Source organism: Triturus cristatus, chromosome 1_1 (assembly GCF_964204655.1).
Source record: "Triturus cristatus chromosome 1_1, aTriCri1.1, whole genome shotgun sequence".
Classification (NCBI taxonomy): domain Eukaryota; kingdom Metazoa; phylum Chordata; class Amphibia; order Caudata; family Salamandridae; genus Triturus; species Triturus cristatus.
The window spans coordinates 865,167,415-865,189,991 of record NC_140579.1 but is presented as its reverse complement, the minus strand read 5'-3'; the positions used below and the strand labels follow the sequence as shown (position 1 = coordinate 865,189,991).

Sequence of the window (22,577 nt, the reverse complement as noted above, 5' to 3'; positions counted from 1 at the left end):
GCTAGGTGGGCTTTGGTAGAATTGAGCTGGTTGAGAAAATAACAGCATGAGGCGAAAGCAGAATTGGGAATTTATATCATATTCTCAGAGATGAAAGATGATCTTGAAAGCTTCTCGTCAAAATGGCAAGAGAAAGTATTGTTATCGGATTCGGATTTCTATAAAGCTGTTAATTTCTTGCAATCCATTTTTATGCCAGTTTATTTTCCAAGCTCAATTCTTTAAGACCTGCTTTGTTTTATACTACACGCTCGCTAGGATAGCAAAATGGGGCGCGGCAGATGTACAAACTGTCCTCGCTGTTCCATGTTTTGTGCTGATTTAGTGCACGTTTGCCACTTGTAGTGCCCTGAGCCCTTTAAAAGACAACATCACCTGTTTTCTTGAATATAAACTAGAGATAAAAGTCAGTCTGACCACAAGACTTATTTTATTGGGAGTTCAAAAAGAGGGACGGTTATTGAAGGCAAAGCCTTTTTTGGATTGGCAATGGCTTTTTTAAGACTGACTATAGCAACGGCCTGGCTATATCCGAATCCCCCATCATTCCAACAATGGTTGAGCTGGCTATTGGCGTGCCACAATCTGGAGAAGGCTATTTATGCTAGGAAAGGCAGACAAGCAAAGAATTGGGGAAGTAAAATGTGGACACCCCAAAGTGATTGGGTAAATAACTATATATGTAAAGAGCTCTTGGGGGGATTTGTATTTACTATATATGGCCGTGGGGGACCCATGAGGTCAGGCTATAGCCTTTTCTATGTCTTTTTAAAATAGCCAAACTAGCTTTAAAGGTTATATTGTGTGGATAGCAAGACGGTTAGGAATTTGTATATGTATATAAGGATTGCTCCACTGTTTGTGTGTCCTGTGGACAAATTAAATACAAATGGTGTATGACATCCTCAAGTTGAGGGGAGTGTGTCTGTCACTTTTATTGGTATTTTTAGAGGGTTGTGTTTATCTTCAATGTTTATTCTTGCACAATACACATTAAAGTAGGACAGATGACTTAGTTAGGGGTAAATCTGCCCCAGGTTGGTCTGCTCCAACTCTATGTTGTGGTAAAATAGAAAATATTGTATTTTTGGTTATATTAATGGGATTTTTTTTATGCTCTTCATGTATAGTGATTAACTTTGAAAGTATGGGGCAGGGAGGGGGTGGGTTCAGTGTGTTTGTATTGATAGAAAACGTGCAATAAAAATATTTAAAAACAGAGACGAAAGCAAGGGGTTCGGGAGGCAAGCAAAAGAAGGGCCACTGTGCGGCGAGGAAGTAAACAGATGAAATAATGGAAGAGAACAGGGACGGGGAATGAAAGAAGAGGATCTCTAAGATAAGTTTCACTGTGCAACCACACAAAACACGCATCTACCCGACCGATAAAGTATGCATAACACGCAACACATATACACATATACAGATTTCCCTGTGAAACTGGAACACAATCAGCAAGGCTGCTATTACACTGTCTATCCACAGCTGACTCCAGAACACCGGCTCTGCACTACACAATAGGATTGTACGTCACATAGACACACAACGCAGAAATGCCCTGTAAAGCTGCGAATACACAAAACATGACAGTCCACTGGCGTAAAAACCCCTGCATATATTACGAACAAGCATTTTCAATGCAATAGGTCTCGTATATGCGAGAGTTTAAGCTATTGGCATTGTAAATGACAATTCCTTTTATTTCTCTCTTTTAAAACCCACACATAAATAAATAAAAGGCATTGTTATTTACAATGCCAATAGGTCAGTCTTTCACAAATGTGAGACCTATTGCTTCGTTGTATATAATATTGAAAATGCTGACATGATGAGACTATGAAAGAACTACAATGAGTGTCTTCGAAGTAACATCAAAGACAGTAAAGGGCGGTACTGCTGCAGAGTTAAAGACTTTTTTTTTCTCACTGAGGGTGAGGGCAAAAGTGGAGAGCCCGATAGGAGCTCGTCTCAGCACCTGCTCTTTAAAACTGCTGGAGCTGAGCACAGAAAACACCTTGGCCCACTTAATGCCCTGAGTGAAGTGTTTTGTAAAAAAGATTGCAGCATGTTTCCTCATATGTACCTCAAAGACGCAGGGAAGTATCATTACATCCCATCCCCCCCCGCCAACTATAAACAACACATGCCCAGGATGCCTGGGTTATCACAGGGGGCGGGGAGGTATCTCTTCATCTGCCCCTGCCAAGTTTACACTACACGTGCCCAGGCTGCCTGGGTTACAGGGGCGGGGAGTATCACTACACCCCCACACACACAGTTTGCCTCATAGGTACCTCAAAGAGGCGGTGAAGTATCACTACACCCCCCCTCCCGCCAACTATAAACAACACATGCCCAGGGAGCCTGAGTTATCACAGAGGGCGGGGAGGTATCTCTTCATCTCCCCCGCCAAGTTTACACTACACATGCCCAGGCTGCCTGGGTTATCAGAGGGGCGGGGGCATATCACTACACCCCCACACACACAGTTTACCCTACTCCACTCCTGCAGGAGCCACTTCTGTGCATTGTCACCACAACAATAAACCTGGAAAGTGAGATCACGCCTATCCCTGGTGCACCGGTGTGTGCAGGCCTCAGATGGGACACAGTGCCACGTTCATTACAGCACAATGAAGCTTCATCAGCGTGACTAAGCACCTGGCATCACCACAGCTTGTTAGAGAGCCCGCCCCCCCAGACCACACCTGCCGGGGAGGGAGGGGCAGCCCAGGTAGAGTGCACTGCATGGAACGGGAGGGCACAGAGAAGGAGGGTAGGCGTGTGTGAAAGGGGGGGGGCAGGGACTCAAAAAGGAAAGAACATGTGGTGAGGAGAGAATTGCTACAGAGGGTAATGAAGGCGGGAGTAGGTGGTGAAGGAGGGCTGGCGGGGGTAAGGAAGGATTAAGTAAACACTGAAAGAATTATGAAAAGAAAGGCATAAGGCAGAAATTGAGTGGCTAAGGTGGGTTGGGACGAACTAAAAGCAGAAGACAAACAGGAGAGAGTAGTAAGGGGAAGTAAAAGGGAAGGATGTAGCATATGTTCACCCCTGGGTATCCAGGCGCCGCATAACAGATGTTTATTCTAATTCCACTTAACGGCGGTTATTGTATTTGTATTTACTATAGCACTGACATCACTGTGGGGTTTTAGGGCGCTGTACATAGGTATGTGTGAAAAAAACACCAGGCAGAAGTCGACCATGAGTTGACTTTAAGACAAAGCAAATATTTCCTTCAATACATCGTCTTATAGGAACACACAGGATTTGAATACAGTGATATATATGTCTGTTGGACAATGGGGGGTTAAGTGCCGTGTTTGATTAATTACAGAGGATTTATTGGCATTGGGAGGCTGATGAACCGAGGGGACCCACACGGATTTGAGCCTGTGACCATCGGGTCTAACACACATCCCTGCAGTCGGTGCACGCATTAGTTCGCTGAGCTATCAAACCCACGGGAAGTAGAAGGAAGCAAAATGGGTGACTGGATTGAGAAGAAGGGAGAGGGGGTGCAGATGGCTGTGTAGAGGAAGGAGAGACGGAAAGGAGGAGAGGTGAGAGAGGCACTGCAGTGGAAGGAAGCAAGTCGATATAGTTATTAGCCAGCGAGGGAATGGCGGAGCCCAAGAGAGGGCGAAATGGGAAGTTACATTGATGAATGAAGCCGAGGAGTGGCTGCCCTGGCATGAGAGAGGGAGTTTTAACCCCAGTTTACTCACCCCACCTATAGAGGTAAAAATCAATTTGTAGGAGTTTATAAGGGTAATCTATTGTAAAAAAAAAAAATCATGTCTATCTGTGCACTGCCCAAACACTTACATTTCCAGAGCATTTAACCTCCAGTGAAAAGAAGCAAAAGAGGTGTAAAACTCACCTGGCAGGCAAAGCTGTGGGGCTGTTTCTGTCCTGCCTGGGCCCCTCGTTGGAAGAGAGAAACATTTCATGGGTATGGACTGTAACACACAGACAAACAGACATGCATGCACACAAATACACACTGGCACACACAAGTAACCAGCTTTTACAGTCCCAGGTGCGTAGAAGAATTTATCTGGAAATACCTGCCACTGTTCAGTATTACTACTCCTCGTGACCCTTGGAGAAAACAAAAAAACAGCCCCAACCAGTCAAATTAGTGTATACCATGTTCAGTATTACAGACAATATTGTGAAATCGAGGAATCATCAAGATGGTACTTTGGGCCGGGTAAGCATAAGACGTAAACGCGTTCAAATTCGTAACATCGCCTTGGAGTAGAACCAGGTTAGTAGTAAATGGCAAGGACTACCCAAAACGCACGTTTCACCTTAGGGACCAAATTCTTTGTAAAGCTAGAAGATTAGGTCACGTGCATTTGAGTTCCTTCCAATGAATACACACAGAATACTAGATCTGAAGTCTGTGGTAAACAAAATAAACAAATAGGGTACCATGCTAAACTATAGAGGGAATTTTATTTTTTAAGCGGGTTATACAACGGCAGCACTTGCACGGAAATGCGTAGTTCTTGTATAAGTGGCGCAGGCCATGAAGCAGGTGGTTGGGGAAAGCGTGACCGAGACAGCACCTTACAGACAGGGAGGTTGGCCTGTTCCCTATGCTCACGGAAGCCGCGATGCAAGCACAAGGGGAGCTGGAGAGCCAGCTCCGGACATGAAGACAACTCGTGACAAAGGTGAAGAGCAGGTGGTTCTCGGCGGCAGATCACACTAAAGAACCAAGTGTGTGGCTGATAGTCCCTTCCACGTGAGTCTGCCTTAGTGACGAACCTACTTACCAGCGATAATCTCTTCCACACCAGCCACTGCGGTCTTCTGGATGCCCACAGTTAACCACTAGTAAAGAGTCAGCATCTCTGCACCCCTTTCGCTGGGGCTGGCCCACCGACGGAAGGCGGGGAAGTGCAGCTGCTAATTGCTGTGCCAAGGGCACGTGCTGTGTCTAGGTGCCACGCTCATTAAAGTAAAAAAAAAAAAAAGAAAGAGCACGGTGTCCGTGAAGCAGGTGCCACCCATTACTAAAGTTAACAAGCATTTGCAATGCAATAGGTCCAATTGAATTGCAAATGGTTAGGTTTAAAACTGAGCTCGGCGACGCTTCAAGGACACCCCGCTCGTTTCAAAAAAATTTTTTATATAACTTTAACACTGAGCACGGTGTCCTTGAAGCGGGCACTTCGCTCACTGCTAAAGTTAAAAAAAATATAAAGAAACCGGGCGCAGTGTCCTTGAACCGGCGCCACGCTTAGTTTTAAAGTAACAAAAAACACAAGCAGATCGTGGTGTCCTTGAAGTGGATGGCTGCTCAACATAAATGTAAAATATAAATAATTAAAGTGAGTGTGGTGTCCCTAGTGGGCACCACGCTCATTAAAGTAATTAAAAACATACAGTTTAGAGCTCATAGTGCTGCACCCGCCATTGTCCCTATCAGTGTCCATTTCAAAAACAGTGCTCACCCACAAGATGAAGCCCACCGTGTAACACGGCAAGTAAACGATCTAGTCCGGATGGGAGGTCCCAAAAGGAGACAGGGAGGTAACAAAGAAGCCTGCTTTTACCATAAACGATGACACCAGCCAATAAAAAAGATGTGCGGGGATTCAACTCCACTTCTAAAACCTACCCTACTAAAATATGCCTCGCAGAGCGTGCAGCGCATGTGCGTTGCAACGCTAGGTCTGCAAGACCTAAAAATGGTCACAACAACAATCTAACTAATTTATAAAGTAGCATCAAAATACAGTACCCCCTCTATAAAGGGATATCATGCCAGTTTCTTCCAGATTTAGGAAAGGTTGAGCTGCTGCTGTCCATGTGGGACCTTCATTGCGTTATGAAGCTTAGTATTATACTTTCCACTACACAAAGGACAAAATGATTTATATTGCCTATACTTGTTTTAATGTATGATGTGAGTGAACCCTCACAAAATATGTGAGCAGAATTTACTTTTGGTTTTATGTGTGACACAAACCGTTTTTAAGTTATTAGGATAAGAGGTTCATAACCTTTTGACTTCTGTGGACCCCCACTAAATCATTAATGGAAGACGGGGTCCCCCCAGCCTAAGCAATTTTCATGATTTGAGTCTCAAAACAATGCACAAAAATACAAAAACAAACATATACCAAACAAATTCTCAAATATTGAAATATTTTGTTTAATTCACAACCAATATAAACTTTAACATTTTCAATTGTGCTTCCTTTTTTGTATACACTTTATTATTTTTAATGTATTTATTTTAATGTTATTTCATTTCGTAACACAATCATGGACCCCCTGAGTTGGCCTCGCTGATCCCCAGGGGTCCTGGGACCACAGGCTAAGAACCACTGATCTAAATCGCTTTGATTTCATTTTTAGGTCTCGCCTAGCTATCGCCTAGCAATCGCAATGCGAGACTCTAGTAAGGGGCTCCCAAAAGTGCTTCCAAAAGTGGATTGCATGGCGAGCACGCGCACAATCACATGCATCGTGCCGCCATGCAATCCGTTTGGGGAAGCGCTTCAGCCCACTGGCGCGTGCACTGGCGACGGGCGTGCGGTTACGCGCACAATGACGAGCAGAGGCGCCAAATGGCTTTCCTCTCTCGTCATGGTGCGCGCACATCGCACACCACTCGCCAGCCAGCCTGCTTTCACTTTTGCGCCTCAATGCCCCTCCCCCTCCCCCACCACAGAGCGCGTCTGGCGGCCGTGCGTCTTTTTGTTGCTTGTTTTCTTTGGGGATGTCTTAGTTTCTCCATCACTATCGCAGACTCCCACAGTTTTATCTCACTCCCTGGTTGTCCTTCTCACTCCCTCTTTCTCCCGCGCCGCCTCCCTCTGTGTGTCTGCCTCCCACTCTCCGCCACCGTTGTCTCTCCTCGTCCCTTCTTCTCCCTTCATCTCTATCTTTTCTTTCTCTGTCCCTCCGCTCTCTTTTTGAGGTCTGCTTTCTTTATTTCACATTCTGAGTCTCTCCCTTTCATCTTCTTTTCGCCCCTTGTCTATTTTTATTTAAAAATCAGCTGTTGTGTGTTTGAACTTGCTGGTGTGGCCCCTTTATCTTTATCTCCCTTTTTCGTCTCTTTCCGATCCTCGGCGGCGTCTCTTTTAGTGGCCTCTTTCTATTCTTTTTTCCCTCTGTCTCTGTACCATACCTCGCCCTTTCCACCTTTCTACTACCCACTCCCTATTCACCCCTCGTGCCCCCATCTTCTTCTAACTTCTCTGTCACAGTTGTCTTCGTATTTTTACATTTATTTTCCTCCTTTTAGGTCGCTTTCTTCCCCCTTTTCTTTGTCCTTCATTTGTCTCTTATTTCCTACCTTTCTCCCACAGTCTCTAAGTGAGTCTTTTTTTATTGAACCAATAACATTTTTTTTTAGTTAAGTGCATAAAATATACTGGAATTTTAATATTTTTTAAAATATATACCTGTTTCTTACGTCTGCCCGCTTTGTTCTCTCCTACTTTATCCCTTTCACTCTCACTCTTCCCCCCTCTTCGCCCACATGCCGCACCCCCGAGCGGCTGTGGTACTTCCTTCCACACGGCATGTGCCAGTATTCGCAAATTACCCCGCGATTATGTCTGGAAATAGAGAAGCAGATGCGGGGGATTCCCTCCTCCTCCCCGGGCTCCCCCAGTCCCACAGAGCCCACCCCGCGGGCTCCTCACCTGGGTACGTCCTCCCAGCCTGCGGCGCAGCCACCCTCTCCTTGTTCACTTTCCGTCCTCTGCCTCCTGCCTGTCAGCCTCCCTACCTCACTCGTTCTCGCCTCTCCTCTCGAAACCCCTCCATCTCTCACTCTTCCCTTTACCCTTTCGTCTGTCGCTTTCTCTCCTCTCGTCTGTCACTTTTATCTCCTCTCTTCCTGTCTGTCGCTTCTCACTCTCTCTCCCCTACATCCTCTCGTCTGTCACTTTCTTTCCTCCTGTATGTCGCCCCTCCTTCTCTCTTCCTTTCACCCTCTCGTCTGTCGCTTTCTCTCCTCCTGTCTGTCGTCTGGCAAGGTTCAAATACACTTACATTCAATAAATGTGCAGTGGTGCAACTTAAAATAATCCATACAACATGAAAACTTTAAAAGAATCTAAAATTCCTGTACAAAGCACCTAGGATTAGGAGCCTAGGCAATAACAATGACTGTAGTGAAGATTAGCAAAACAAAGAGGATTTGGACACCCAATAAACGTTGACAGAGATTACAGGTCTTCAATGAGATGCAGATTTGTAAATTGTTTGCAAAGAAAAAACACTTTTTTAGATTTCATGGACAAAGCTGTTCTGTGTTTAACAGGTTTTGTCATTTAAAAGGGAAGGAAAGGGCAGGACCTGTGATGCTGAGCCTGGCTCTACTTTAGTTCGCTATTCCCAAGAGACCAGGGATGGGTCAGAGCCAGCCATCTGGCCAGAGGCAGGCATGAAGCTTGCTTGGCTCACAAAGAATAAGCTGCTGTGGTCGTCTATCTGCTGCTACCAGAGCGAAGGGGACATCGGGTGACATATGGGAGTAAAGAGGAGACCAGAAAAAGAAACAAGCATTGGCATAGCCAATAGGTCTTGCCTTTGGGACCACAACACCTGGAGCCACTAACATACTTGATAAAAAGGAAGCTCTCCTTTTCAACTCTTTTCATACAAATCATCTAAATCATTTCCCTATGAAACATTTAATATGCATCTCATTTGGTTTTGTGTGTAACAGCTCATATTTAGGTCGAGCATTCGAAACCTGCTGTAACTTCTCTTGTGTGCTTAAAGGCATCCCCCTACTTTTGATTGGTTTGTTTCAGTGTCCTTAAATTCTTGATTGTTAGTGGTCAGCCCTGCCTCTTTGTCCCTCCTTTTTCTCTCCCGTTCCTCCCACGCAGTAGGGACTAAGTACTGTCGTATTACATTAAGGTTCTTTATCTGTTCTTTGGGGGACTGTTTTCTTCTTGGTTTCCTGCCCTGTTGCTGTTTGCCTGTGTACTGCTTTGGCGTGATACCTGCTTACATTTTAACATATCATTCCTCCCTTCCACCTTCTCTTTATGCCACAGTTGTGTTAGTGCTGCCTCCTGCTCCTCTGCCTGTTTTCTTATTATTATCTGTCTTTTTGCAAATGTCAATGTCGACTGTCATTGCGGCTTCTTTTAGTAGGAACTAGTTAGATTTTGGCTTCCTTTTAAGGGGGATTAGGCTTGTTTTTTAACTGTAGTGATGGACATGCTCCCATCATACTCTGCTTTAGGGCACTGGAACTGCAGCACGGACGAGAAAGCAGGAACCTTCAAGGATGAGATAAAGGGGAAGACGGTGTCTGGTAGAGGTTTAACGAGGTATGCGGTAGATTGAAGACCATGCGACTTTAATTTTCGGCGAGCTAACATTTAATAGTGCAGAACGAGGGCTTCTGAGGCGAGTTTTGGGCACTGGCCCTCATTGTTTTACCCATTAAGCACTGGAGATACGACTCAAAATTCCGTGCATGGCACATGCACAATACTGCTGGCTAAAAAGCCAGGACATGTTAAAGTTTTCAGGTGATGGGACTACTTGCTGGTGTGCAGCAAGCAGTTCAGTGTCAAGCTCAAGTAGCCCTTATATTGCCATGTAAACAGAAAGGAGTGAATACACCCGAGCATGTCGCTAAATGGTCAGGTCACATTTTCTCATTATTTGCAAAAAAAGGTCATCTTAGAACCATGGTTGTTTTTAATTAATACGAGCAAAAATTTTCTTAAACGAGTTTCTGAATTAAAAAAAGTAAAATCAATACTATTCCAAGATGGCCGCTGCATTTGCCTGTATTTACCAGCACTACCATTGGCAAAGTAGATGCTAAGTCTCGGGATGCCTGTCTAAAGCTGCTTCGACCAAGTACGAGAAATAGGAGACTAATGTTTAGACTCAAATAAAAGTAATTAAAATTAAAAGTACAATTTTTTTTTATGAGTTCTTACATTTTTAAATATTTCATAAAGTATTTACAGCTGTGTTTAATGCACAAATTGGGTTTGGAAGCAAAGCTGGGGGTGTGTAAGTATTTTACATAAGTAACTGTGAATTAGAAGGCTACCGGTGAATTCTACACCAAACGATCATGTTATCTTGTTGCTAAAAACACCTGTTATGTTTAACCCCTTCGATGCGTGTGACGGAGCGGTTCCGTCATGCGCGTCGGTCGCGCTGTGCGCATGACGGAACCGCTCTGTCACGGCCCCGCCCGCGCACGGAACCTTCAGCACGGCGCGGTGATCCGCGCCGCGCTGAAGGGGTTAACCCAAACCACAAGCGATTGTCATTGTGGATGAAAGCACGATTAGAGATTTATAAACGCATTTATCCTCACGGATGGAATGTCTCTAGGTCGAAAGAAGGTACACTCCAAATTGTGATTTCAATAACTATTTTCTTTTTGTTTGCATTGAGATGCTTAGGATATGTGGGACTGGGTGAACGAAAGTGCACCAAAACCGAGCTAAATGCATAGTTTTACAACTTGTATTGGACAACTTCAGATGTATACTCACCAGGGACTGATCTGCTCAAAATTGAAGGATCTCAGTTTTTTGGTGTTCTGCAGTCTGTAAAACATATTCAGAAGTGTTTTTTAAGACACCATTTAATGTATCTATCCCTCCAGTTTCATTCTGAACACTGAGTTCAGCCCACTTCAATCCAGCCCATGCCGACGTGCAGAAGGCACAAGGATCCTCTTGCCCTTCAGATACTGTCTACTGTCCGCTGCACGAAATTCATAAATTTCCATCCACCTCCTGCGTTACTTGTTTTATCAGGCACTGGCTTCCTTTTGCGTTTCCCCCTGTAGTTCATTATGCTGCAGTACTTACAGCATGTCCCTGCATCATTATGCTGCCGTTGAAAACTGTCCAACCTATCAGCCAACAGTTTGTTATTAACATCTAACATGTTTAGCTATCCTTGCACAGATGGTAAAGTATGGCTTTCAACACTGGCTGCTTCACCCTAACTGTTTTTTTTATAACCGTCAGACTATTTTATCAGTAACCGAATCAATAACAGGCTTATCTGCCCTTTCTGCACAAAAAGCACTCAGCCAACAGGAGGTTTATTTTAAAAACAGAACTGTAGTTACCTACATTTACTGAGTCAGCATGTTTAAAGCTTTTCAGCTTTCCTTTGTTTTTCGTGTGTTTTAGATTTTTTGGGGGCGGGGAAATACAATACATCATGTTTGGAATTGACAGTGATCAAAGCACACTCCTGTAACACCAGTGATTTCATGCTATCTCGGGGGTTTTCACTAGGTATAAACAAATAACCCACTTATGCTGCTGTCCCAGGTATGACCATCTTCCCTCAACTAAAACTCTTGGCCACCAGTCTTCCACGAACATTTACCACATGCTTAACTATCTTTGCAAAGACAGTAACGTACGGCCTCTAACACTTGCTGCTTCACTATAACTGGTTATCCATAACCATTAAACTATTTCATGACTAGCTGACTCAGTCCTAGCCCTTTCACATTAAAATATGCACAGACTACTGTATCTGTTCCAATGTTATCTTAATTAGATACATTCAAATGGATATCTCTTACTTCTTACTGACTCCATCATTTCCCATCACAGCGAAAAACAATCTGCGGATGGAGTCGATGCCCATGTGCGCTGTCGTCCAGGGGTGGAGTCACCTGTCTCGGGACTGCGGGGGACTTTTCCAGGACAGCGGCAGGGTGCAGGCATCCGAGCCCAGCACTGGATGGCAATCTATGCATGGTGTACAACTCTGTAGCTCTACATGCCAAGAACAGATGCATACTGGTAAGTAGCATTTTCTTTATCTTTTTACGTATTTCTTGGTCTTAAAATAAATCTTGAAAGAAGCTTATTTTTATAGAATTGGTGTGGATCTCTTTTTTTAGTCGTGTGTCATTTATGAATCACTGTGTGCATAACAAATGTCTGTTCGACCACTCTACCACCAATTGAGCACTTTGGGTTTACATTGAGCCTGTACACTTCTGGAGGAATCTCTGGACTCTTTGCACTCTATAACCACTTAGTGGAATATCATATAAAGAGCCAGCTTCCTACACCAAGACCTGTGAATAGCCCCAGGCAGGTTCTGTGGTATCGCTAGGTGGGCTTTCACCACTGCTAGTGTCTGGCATTGGCTTGTAGGCAGTTGACAATAGCCTCCTTTGCATGGCATAAGAGGTGCAAGCCTTCACTGATTTTGCTCTTGATGGAATGGTAAGTATCTTTCCCCTGCTGCATGGGCCACTGGTTTCTAGAAGATGAGCTCTTAGGAAATAAATGCCCAAAGTATCAGGGTCAGTCCGTAAGCATCACAAGCGCCTTCCCCTCCTGTCCACATTTGAAGGGATGTATGACGGATTACAGAATCCAAGCCGGCACTCACAGACCAGCTAGGCGCAGAATACAAAAGAACTGCGGCACCCATTGATGTGTCACAGAACAGCCTCTACTGCTTCTGCTTGAGGCTTGACATTTTGGACCTATATGCTCATCGGTGAGTCTTATTCCCTCTAACTTATGATTGACACACAAAAATAAAACTTTGGTTTGTTGAAATGAAAATTTCAGACTTCAACCACTAGATGATTTAATAATTCACTGCATTTGACTCTAAAAGGCGTTACATTTGCAAAAATATGTATATGTGTAACAAATTAGTTTATATTCTACAGAGTGAACTACTGTTGTTGGGTCAGAGAGCTCAAGGTACCTGATGCAGCTCAGCCGTTTTGGACGCAAGGGCATATTACTGGCAGAAGTGTTCTGTTGAGGATTGTGATTGTTCATTATGGTTACAGTTGTGGGCTTTGTGATCACCAGGTACATGGGGGATCTTTAAGCTGTGCTATATTTGTGTTTAATGTTCTACCTAGTGTGTCCTGTTGACTTTTGTCTGTTTTCTAGTGGTATGGACTATAGTGTACATGGTGACCTTAAGTACTAGACACATCTGCAGAGCTCTGCACTCCTAGGTGAATCATCTGGACTGTGCACAATTGTATTGAGCTGGGTATATCTCACTTGTGTTGGATATGTGCTCATTGTTCTGTGCTCAAGTTGAGTGCTCTGTTTGCTAGTGAAAGTTGATGTTGTTTGCACAGTGACATCCAAGAGGATGTTGCTTCTACACAGCTCTGCACTCATGTGAAGCCTCTTCCGTATGCATTGTTAATTGTTGTGCATGTTATTGAGAGATCTTTGATTACCGAGTTATAAGAAATGTTTGAGCTATTTTTGCAGCATACAGTATAATGTGGAGTGTTGGATGTTGTCATTGTTGTGATGCCAAGAGGAGTGCAGTGACATCAACATATTCAGTGTACTTGCTCTATTTGTTAAGTTCGTAGTATAAATGCTCACTGCTGGAGCTACTGGTCTACATGTTGTGCTCTTAGAGGTGTACTGCATATATATATATATATATATTATCTACTGGCAGTCGCCAGTAGGTAGTTATAGTTAGGACCTATTTTCTATAGGAAATCCGCAACATTCTATTTGGAATAACGTTGGCATCGATTGATGAATCTTCGCAACATTTTCCAAACTTTTGGCCAGCTCCGGTCCGCTCCTATCCTGAAAATTTCACGGTGATTCGTCCAGCGGAGGCCGAGAAAAAAGGGGTGTCCCAAAACGCGTTTTCCCCATGCATTTTCCCAAAGGACCTGTTGACGCAGCTACAGCCCAAAGTGCTGAACGGAATTACACCAAATTTGGCAAAGAGGTAGTCCTCAGTTCAGACTCGTGCCTTTTGCTTAAATGGTGTAAATCCGTTCAGTAGTTCCTGAGAAAATCAAAAGTAAAATCACATATATATCTGGGCGGAGCCTAACCACACATCTCATCGTGAGATCTGATTGGCTGTCAGCACTTCATCCAAGAAGTGTTGGCAGCCATCTTGGGACCAATATACATGATAGCACCTCATTAAAAAGCATTGCAGTTAATAGAGGGTTTTAAGACTTTAGTTACATCATAAATCATTTGTTGATGGTACCATACTCATTTTAGGAATTGTGATTTTGCCATGTGAAAAAGCCTTCTGCTGTGATATCATGAATCATGTTTGAGAGAAAACTATTTTCTCATGCTCTTCCCACAGAGGTTTGGAAGGTGATCTATAAGCTAAACTGAGAGCATATTTTCTGTAAATTCACATTATTCAGTCAAAAACTTTATTTCGGTCTTTTATGACCATAAAAGTATACAAAATAGACAGCATACAATTCATTAGAATAAGAGAATAAAAAGGTAAAATGACATCCAGCCCTGAAATTCAAAACTGTCACAAATCCAAATCCAGTAAGCCAATAAAGTGCATGTAAAAAATGTATACTGTGCAAAAGGCAAGAGCTAATAGATACCAACACTATATAGGAAGTTTCAATAAAATCAATACAAAAACAGTTAATTAATTTTAAACAGCGTTAGAAATCTTATAATTACTCATACGTTAGTAGTTAAGTTAAATTTGTATCTTCAAAATACCTTTGTTTTGGTCTATATGACCTTAAAAGTTTGTATACAATATAATCGGAAACGTGACAATGTAATCCAAATCGTAACAGTATGTGGTTAGGACACATCGAACAAAGATATAAGAATCAGGGTGCTACATCTTCAAGTGCGAAAGAAGATTTCGCTGCACTGACCAGTGAGCACACCTGTAAGTTCGAAAAAGTGCAAGTGCAATAATAACAAAAATTAAAAAGCACAGGCATAAATACAATAGGAAAGAAGTCAATTGCAATAACCATCCAATGCTGAAAAAAATTAATAAAATCGATACTATTGATGATATGTCTGGAGAGGGTTATACATAAGATATCTCGATGTAGAAATAATCATTTCATGGTTAAAAAAGTCTAAAATAATTAAAAGAATAAGAGAAATTTTTCCTCACTCCTTATTATGCACAGTAGAATGATCTATACACTAGCAGCAGGGGTGGTTATTATTATCTTTTTTTCTTTTTCTAAGAAGTCCCAACGCCTGCGCCACATTACGTTTAAGAACCGATAAACAGCAAAGACAATGGGCTTGGAGGTATCGTACTTCAAAACTCTAAATGCCTCCAGACATCGCACGAACCCCATATTCCTACACATCTGAATAAGCCAACACTGTCTTGCCAATTTATAGCCAGGGCAGAAAAATAAGACATGCAGCTCGGTCTCCTCCTGATGGTTACAAGCGGGGCACCCACCATGACCCGTTGCAAACCATTTGGAGGTGAAGGCCCGCAAAGGGAGGGTACTAAATCTAAACTGAAGGTATCATTTTCTTGCTGGGAACGGTAAAATGTCATCCAAAAAGGGTTCTAATTTATACTTGTCTTTCACAGCGAGAAATTCAGAACACCTAGGTTCGGATTCCCATGTAAGACTTCCAGTTTGTGAGTTCGATAGATTCTTGCCAGTTCAGTTCGTGAAACTGTAGAGCAAGTTTCTTCAGGGTTGCTCCAGAGGGTTGGTTTGCCTATCCTTATGCACTCTTTCCTTATATGTGCAAACCAGGCGATTTTTTTTTCTGCCCCGGGAAGGCCTAGTAGCTGTTTGGTTTCTACCTGATAATCTACCAGTTCCAGGGTCACCCACATCCTGCGCCAGAAAGCTAGAGGTCTAAAAGTAACCTCATTTTCAATCGTCCTTATACCTAAATCTAGCCGCAGGGGGGTCAGCGGAGTGCTAGGAGGGAGACCCAGAATTTGTCTTAAGAAACTGTTCTCAGCTTTACTCAGAAGACTACATGGACAATGTCCCCAAAGTTCAGCCCCATACAACGTGGCTCCCCTTGCTTGTGCCCTCTATATTTCAATGATAGGCCCAGTTGGTTTAAAGGTGGATTCCCTCAGTAATTTAGCGATCCCTCCGGCAGTCTGTGCCTATTTAAGCTTAGCTTTGGCCATTTGTGGCCCCCAGTCCATGTTTTCAGTAAGGGTGACACCCACATAGTCGAATACAGGTACCCTTTTCAGTGCTATACCATCTAAATGGGGGTTTGGACGTATTTTCTTGGGTGGATTAACAACCATAAACTTGGTTTTTGTAGTATTAATCTCCAGCCCCCTGTTATTGCAGAAAATTGCGAAACTGTCCAATATCCTCTGGATACCCATTGGCGACTTAGACTTAGACATCAATAGGGTGTCGTCAGCAAACATCAATGCTGGAACCTTTGAGTTTGCTAGCTTGGGGGCATTGTTGTCCTTAACCTCAGTTAATTGGGCGATGAGTGCGTTGACAAAGAGGCAAAACAGAGTTGGTGCAAGCACACAGCCCTGCCTCACCCCTCTGTCAACTGGGAGACTTGAGGTTAGTTCTCCCCCTCTACCACATCTTACTCGGGCATAATTAGCTTCATGCAGCTTAATAAGCATACTTAGAAGGTAAAAGGGAATCCCCATATCTCTTAGTACCCCCCATAGTTTATTTCTGGGCACCAGATCAAAAGCCGTTTTCAGGTCCACGAAAATTAAATAGAGGCTGCCACCCTCCATTTTCACAGTTTTCCAAATTATAAGTTGGAGTCTATATATTTGGTCAACGGTGGAGGTGTTCTTCCTGAATCCGGCTTGATAGGGGCTTATAATGTCATTATCTTGGATCCATCCCTGGATTCGGTCTAGAAGAATCCGTGCAAACAATTTTTGGGTGACATCGATCAAACTGATCGGTCTATAGTTTGCAGGGAGTAGTGGAGAGCCCTTTTTAAAGACTGGGACAATTTCTGCCCCAGCCCAGGTATCAGGGATCGACATGCCGTTCATTATAGCATTAAATAGTACCCACAGGTAGGGGCCCCAGATTGTTGGCTCTTCTCGAATCAAATCCCCTGGTAGCCTGTCTAATCCAGGTGCTTTGCCCGCAGGGAGTTTCTTGATTGCTTTATAAACCTCCAGAAGGGTAATCCCAACAGGCACCCCATCAGAATGCCTAGGTGAGGAAATACTCACCTCAGCTACCCAGTCGCTGACTATACTGAAGTCCCCTTGAGTGGCCATGTGGCTGCCAGTGTGGGTACCGGGATCGAATTCCGTTCTATATAGTACCTGGAAGTGGTCTGCCCACTTTTCTGCTGGAATATTCGGCTCTAAGGCTGAATTGCCTTCCTGTGTACCTGTTCTAACTATGGTCCAGAATTCTTTCATGTCCCGGTTCAATAGGGCAGTTTTTATATCCTCCCATTTATTCTCTTCCCAGGAGTGCTTTGCTTGGCAAACAGCCTCTTTATATAAAGCCCTCGTAGTTTTCGTTAGGAGCTTATTTTTTGCTTTGATAGCCACTATCAATGCCCATTTTGCCTTTCGGCATTTATCATTAAACCATGACTGGGTTACAGCTTTTGTTTTTTTGGGCCCCACTATCGGGTAGAAAATATCAGCTAGTTTAGTTGACAGGCTCTTATGGAGTTCTCTGACTTGATTGATGGGGACTAAATTATCCCCATTAGCAGAAATACTGCTAAGTTTTTGCAAAACTGGTATAACTACTTCATAAAGAGCGCTCAGCTTCTCAGGTGTTTGCTTTATTGCCCCCCACTTAACTCTTCTTCTGTTATTAGTAAGTAATAACCTGTTCTCAAGAAGTGGACTATCAACTGGGGCAATGCCTGAATCCGGCACCTTTAAAAACAACACCAATGCGTTATGGTCGCTGTCGTGTCGTGGTAGGACGGCAAAGTCGAGGACATTATCTTTCTCAGTCATGTGAGAATGAAGTCTGACAGTCTCAGTAAAACATGTACATCCAACAAGGGCAGAGACTGTCAGTTGATTCCTTTGTGTTCTTCTGCAGCTTCCCAGAGTGTTCCAAAGAACAACTAGAGCGCTAACAGTCCTACTTATGACAAACATATGGCACACCTGAAGCCATCTTGGTTGGAATAAAGTGGTAACTCTTAAAACATTTAATTTAAAAAGGAACAAAATGAGGGGGTTCATTTTGCCATAGAAAGTATGATTAGTGCTGCAGAAAGAAAAATTAGGGCACATTTTGAGTGACTTCTCAAATCCTCTTCTATTTCATTAAAATATTCTGACATGCAGACTGAAACATGCACTTTCAATACCAGCAGCAGACTTCCCTGGTGAGCAGTAGCTTTACTACAGTGATCTAATAAGCAACTAGAGTGCTAACATTCTGAATTTATGGCAAATGTGTGACACATCTGAATACCTTCTTGATGGAATCAAACTAAAAAACTGAAAGTATTTCCTACTGAGGAGACTGTAGTAAATGAGGAAATTAGGAAACATCATAACAAATAAGTCTCCCAAAATGGCCACAAGAGACAAAAGAGCCCAAATATCACCCAAATGTAGCCCAAGTATAGCCCAATGACAGAATGTCCCAGAGTGTTCTAATGAACAACTAGAGCGCTAACAGTCTTACTTATGACAAAAGTATGGCACACCTGAAGCCATCTTGATTGGAATAAAGTGGTAACACTTAAAACATTTAATTTACAAAGGAACAAAAAGAGGGGGTTCATTTTGCCATAGAAAGTATGATCAGTGCTGCAGAAAGAAAAATTAGGGCACATTTTGACTTCTCAAATCCTCTTCTATTTCATAAAAAAATTCTGACATGAAGACTGAAACATGCACTTTGAATACCAGCAGCAGACTTCCCTGGTGAGCAGTAGCTTTGCTACAGTGATCTAATGAGCAACTAGAGTGCTAACATTCAGAATTTATGGCAAATGTGTGACACATCTGAATGCCTTCTTCATGGAACCAAAGTAAAAAACTGAAAGTATTTCCTACTGAGGAGACTGCAGTAAATGAGGAAATTAGGAAACTTCGTAACAAATAAATCTCCCAAGATGGCCACCAGAGACAAAAGAGCCCAAATGAAGCCCAAATATCACCCAGATGTAGCCCACATGTAGCCCAATGACAGAAGTGTGCAAAACACTTATTTTTGTGTGTATTTGCAGTTTTATATAGTGCAGACTTTTCAGGTATTGGAGTGCTTTACATGAGCATTGGTTACATCACACAAGATCAAATTCATTTTGGTTGTAGACATGGGGAGATTAAGTGATTTGACCAGAATCACAGAATGATGAGCTGAAGCAGAAACTCCAACCTAGTTCCCCAGTTGCAAAGTCTGCAGCTCTGGAAGTAACACCACATCCTCTCCCCTAGGTGCAACATTTAATCAAGTGGTCAACTGGATAAAAAAACATAAAGATTACAAATAATTTAAAAGTTATTTGTCGCTATTTGAAAACTCAGAAAATATGTCCTCATTTTAGTTTTTTAGAGCACTAACCATAATTTTGATGCAAATAAGACCCTCTCATATATGTAATTTCTAAAGGAAATGCTCTAGGTATTACAGTTTTGATTACATCAAGATGACGTCAGGCGTGCCACACTTTTGTAATAAATATAGAATGTTAGCAATCTAATTGTTCATTGGGATACTGTTGAGAGGCAGAGGCCAGGGGCACGGACTCTGAAAATTGAAGGCAGGTAGGAGAGTGCAGATGCAACAATTTGACCACACTGGGCAGGCAGGAAGGGCAGTGGCAGCACAACAGACTATGGAGGGCAGTGGAAAGGGGGGCAGGGGCAACAAACCAACAATACAGGACTGGAAAGAGAGGCTGTGGCAATATAATAGACCATTGTGGGCAGAAGGAAGAGGCAGTGGTAGTACAACCAAACATGCCAACAGACCCATTTCAGCCAGGAAACGTCCAATGTTTTTAAGCTCAAATGGGCTTTATTTGATCTGTCTCCTATCTACAATCTCCTCTTTTTCAATGTAACTCAAAGGGGAAAATCAATACCCCAGTTTTTTTTCAAAATCTCCCTCTTACCAAGTTCAAAATGTTCACAAGTATGGTACATTGGATCATGGTAGACAGGAGGAATTGGGGTAGGGACATGGACTCGGATAACAGAGGACAGGAGGGACATGGAGAGGTGCACCAAACTGACCCTACAAGGCAGGCATCAGGGTTTGCAGCAGCACAATACACCACACAGCGCATGCGGGACATGAGTGCAGCACAGCAATCCATAGAAAGCAATAGGGAGGGGACAGGACCATGCACATGGACAACAGAGAACAGAGGGGAAAGAGGCAATGGTAGCTAGCTGACCATAATGGACAGACAGGAGAGAAAGCTGCAGCATAACAGACCATAAAGGGCAGGAGGGACGGATCAGGGGCATTACAATGGAACAGACAAGCCAGGAGGGAGGGAATAGGGGTCTGCACATGGAAACAGAGGGCTGGGGGCAAGGGGGCAGGGCAGGAGCAGCAAGATGACCATGGAGGTCAGGCAGGATGGGCACTAGAAACAAGACACACCATGGAGAGCAACAATCAGACTATGATGGCATACACACAGACCATGGAGGGAAGGTGGGAGGGGGTCAGGGGCAGCTAGCTGACCACACAGGGAAGGTGGGAGGGGCAATGGCAGCACAGAAGACCATGCATGGCAAGCGGGAGGGTTAGTGGCAGCACAATGGCTATGATGGGCAAGAAAAAGGGTGCAGGGGCATGCACAAAGGACCATGGAGGATAGAAGGGAGGGTCAGGACCTGGGCACAGACAAGAGAGTTCAGGGGAAGGGGCCTCACAACAGATTGCGTGGGGCAGGCAGGAGGAGCAGTTGCAGCACAACAGACCAGGGAGGGCAGAAGGGTGTGGCAGTAAAATGGACCATGCATGGAGGACAGGAGGAAGGGGATAGGGGCATGGCATGTGGACAGGCAGGGTGGAGGTGGCAGAGACAGGTTACAGTCATCTGACAATGCTAGGCAGGTGGGAGGGGAGTGGCAGCTCAACAGAACACTCAGAGTAGATAGGAGTGGCAGGTCCTTGGAACACGGTGGGCAAAAAGGATGGAGCAGGGGCATTCACAAAGACATCGGAGGGCAGGGGGAAGGAGAATAGGGGCAGCAAGCTAAGCACAGAGGCTTAGCAGGAGGTCAATGATGGGCCATAGAATTGGGCAATGGAGGGCAGGAGGAGTGGACTGGTACATCATGCTAAATGGAGGGCAGTGGCAGCACATCAGACCATGCATGGCAGGAGGGAGGAGGCTAGTCCATGGATTCAGACAACAGAGGATAGGGAGGAGGTGGATGGGGCAGCAAGCTAACTGTTTAGAGAAAGTGGGTATTAGGAACTTTATTGTTTTTAAAATGTGTGTCTGTGCGAACTACTTAAAATATGAACAAGTATGCAGCATAATCTCACTTTTATTCAGGAAGAAGAGGACGTTTGTGACTGTGACTCCGGGCTCACTTGGCAGAAATACCCCCTGACCCTCCACCCCCATCGCAAAATGTAATGCCCGTGAAAAGGGTAGGTGGACGCAGTGTTATATAGAACATAGTCCTGAGAGCACGATTGAAAATGAAAACTAGATATAGTATATGGTATAAACTATGCGCCAAAAAGTGTGATATAAGATGAACCGGGGCGTGAAATATAATATGCAATACATTGTGCGCAATGACAGATTCATTGGAGAGCGCGAGATAGCACAGGCACCAGCGCGTGCTATGCGATATGCGCCTTGGAGTGTAATATGCACAGGGCAGTGTTGTGTAACCAAACTAGTCTCTAAAGTTGTAATATAAAATATGTGCTGGGGAGTGTAACGTTGCATATGCACTGTGACAAAGATATGGATCCCAGATTGTAATATGTATGGCATAGCGCTGTGCGTTATAACATAGGCATCGAGGAAGGCCCGTTAGATGGGGCAATATAACCCGTGCGAAGGCAAGTGTGGCATGACATATTCACGGGGTGGTATTACAGTGCACATGGGCTAGAGAGTGTCATAGCATACGCACTAGCTGGTGGAATACAACACAGAGGTGTGAGGCACTCGGCGGGCACTGGTGGGTGTAACACAGCATTGGGCTCAGCCAGGAGCACGCTGTGAGTCTCAAGTGAGGTTCGTCTCCTTTCCAGACAGTAAAATAAAAAGTATTACACAGCCGGCGGTGGATGTGTGTTTTATTAACCGTGAGGGGGGTTTCTTGCATAGTTTGGTCGAATTTTTGTCGAATCCCCTTTGAATGGCTTGGTGTGCGTGTATATTAAATGTGCCCGTCAATAGCTACCCATGTTTGTATAAATAAAGGACAAGGGTGTCTACTTGGAGAGTACCCACCGGCGGGGGCGCCGGGATTAGGCACGGTAGGGCGTCAGACACGTCAGAGCTTCACTAGCGGTGTAAATACATTCCATGTGGATTCATTCTATGCATAGTCGCCTTTTAATGAATATCACGCAAATCGTCATGGTGATAGGTACATACGGTTTGTCCAGCATGTCCTAGGTTTTTCTATAAATATATATTTTTTTAAAACAATAAAAACAAAGGCCGGCCCCGGGGGATGGGGTCCCCGGGGCCATAAGTGGCCTGAGGAGGGGGGCAACGCAGCCCCCTCCTAAAGAATTTAAAAAATAAATAATAAATAATAATAAAAAAAAGCCATGACCTGGGGGTTGGGGTCCCCGGGGCCGATTAAGGCCTTGGGAGGGCCATATTAATTTTTTTCAACACAAAAAATTAGGG

At 43.9% G+C, this 22,577-nt stretch overlaps 1 protein-coding gene across 1 annotated transcript in view; it reads left to right on the top strand.

Moving 5' to 3' along the window:
• LOC146871205 (uncharacterized) overlaps positions 1-22,577 on the top strand; it is a 314,385-nt gene that overhangs the window by 138,731 nt on the left and 153,077 nt on the right. The window contains exon 2 of the mRNA XM_085599734.1: positions 11,607-11,798. Within this exon, the coding sequence (XP_085455860.1) occupies positions 11,607-11,798 (192 nt within the window). The remainder of the gene's footprint in view (positions 1-11,606; positions 11,799-22,577) is intronic.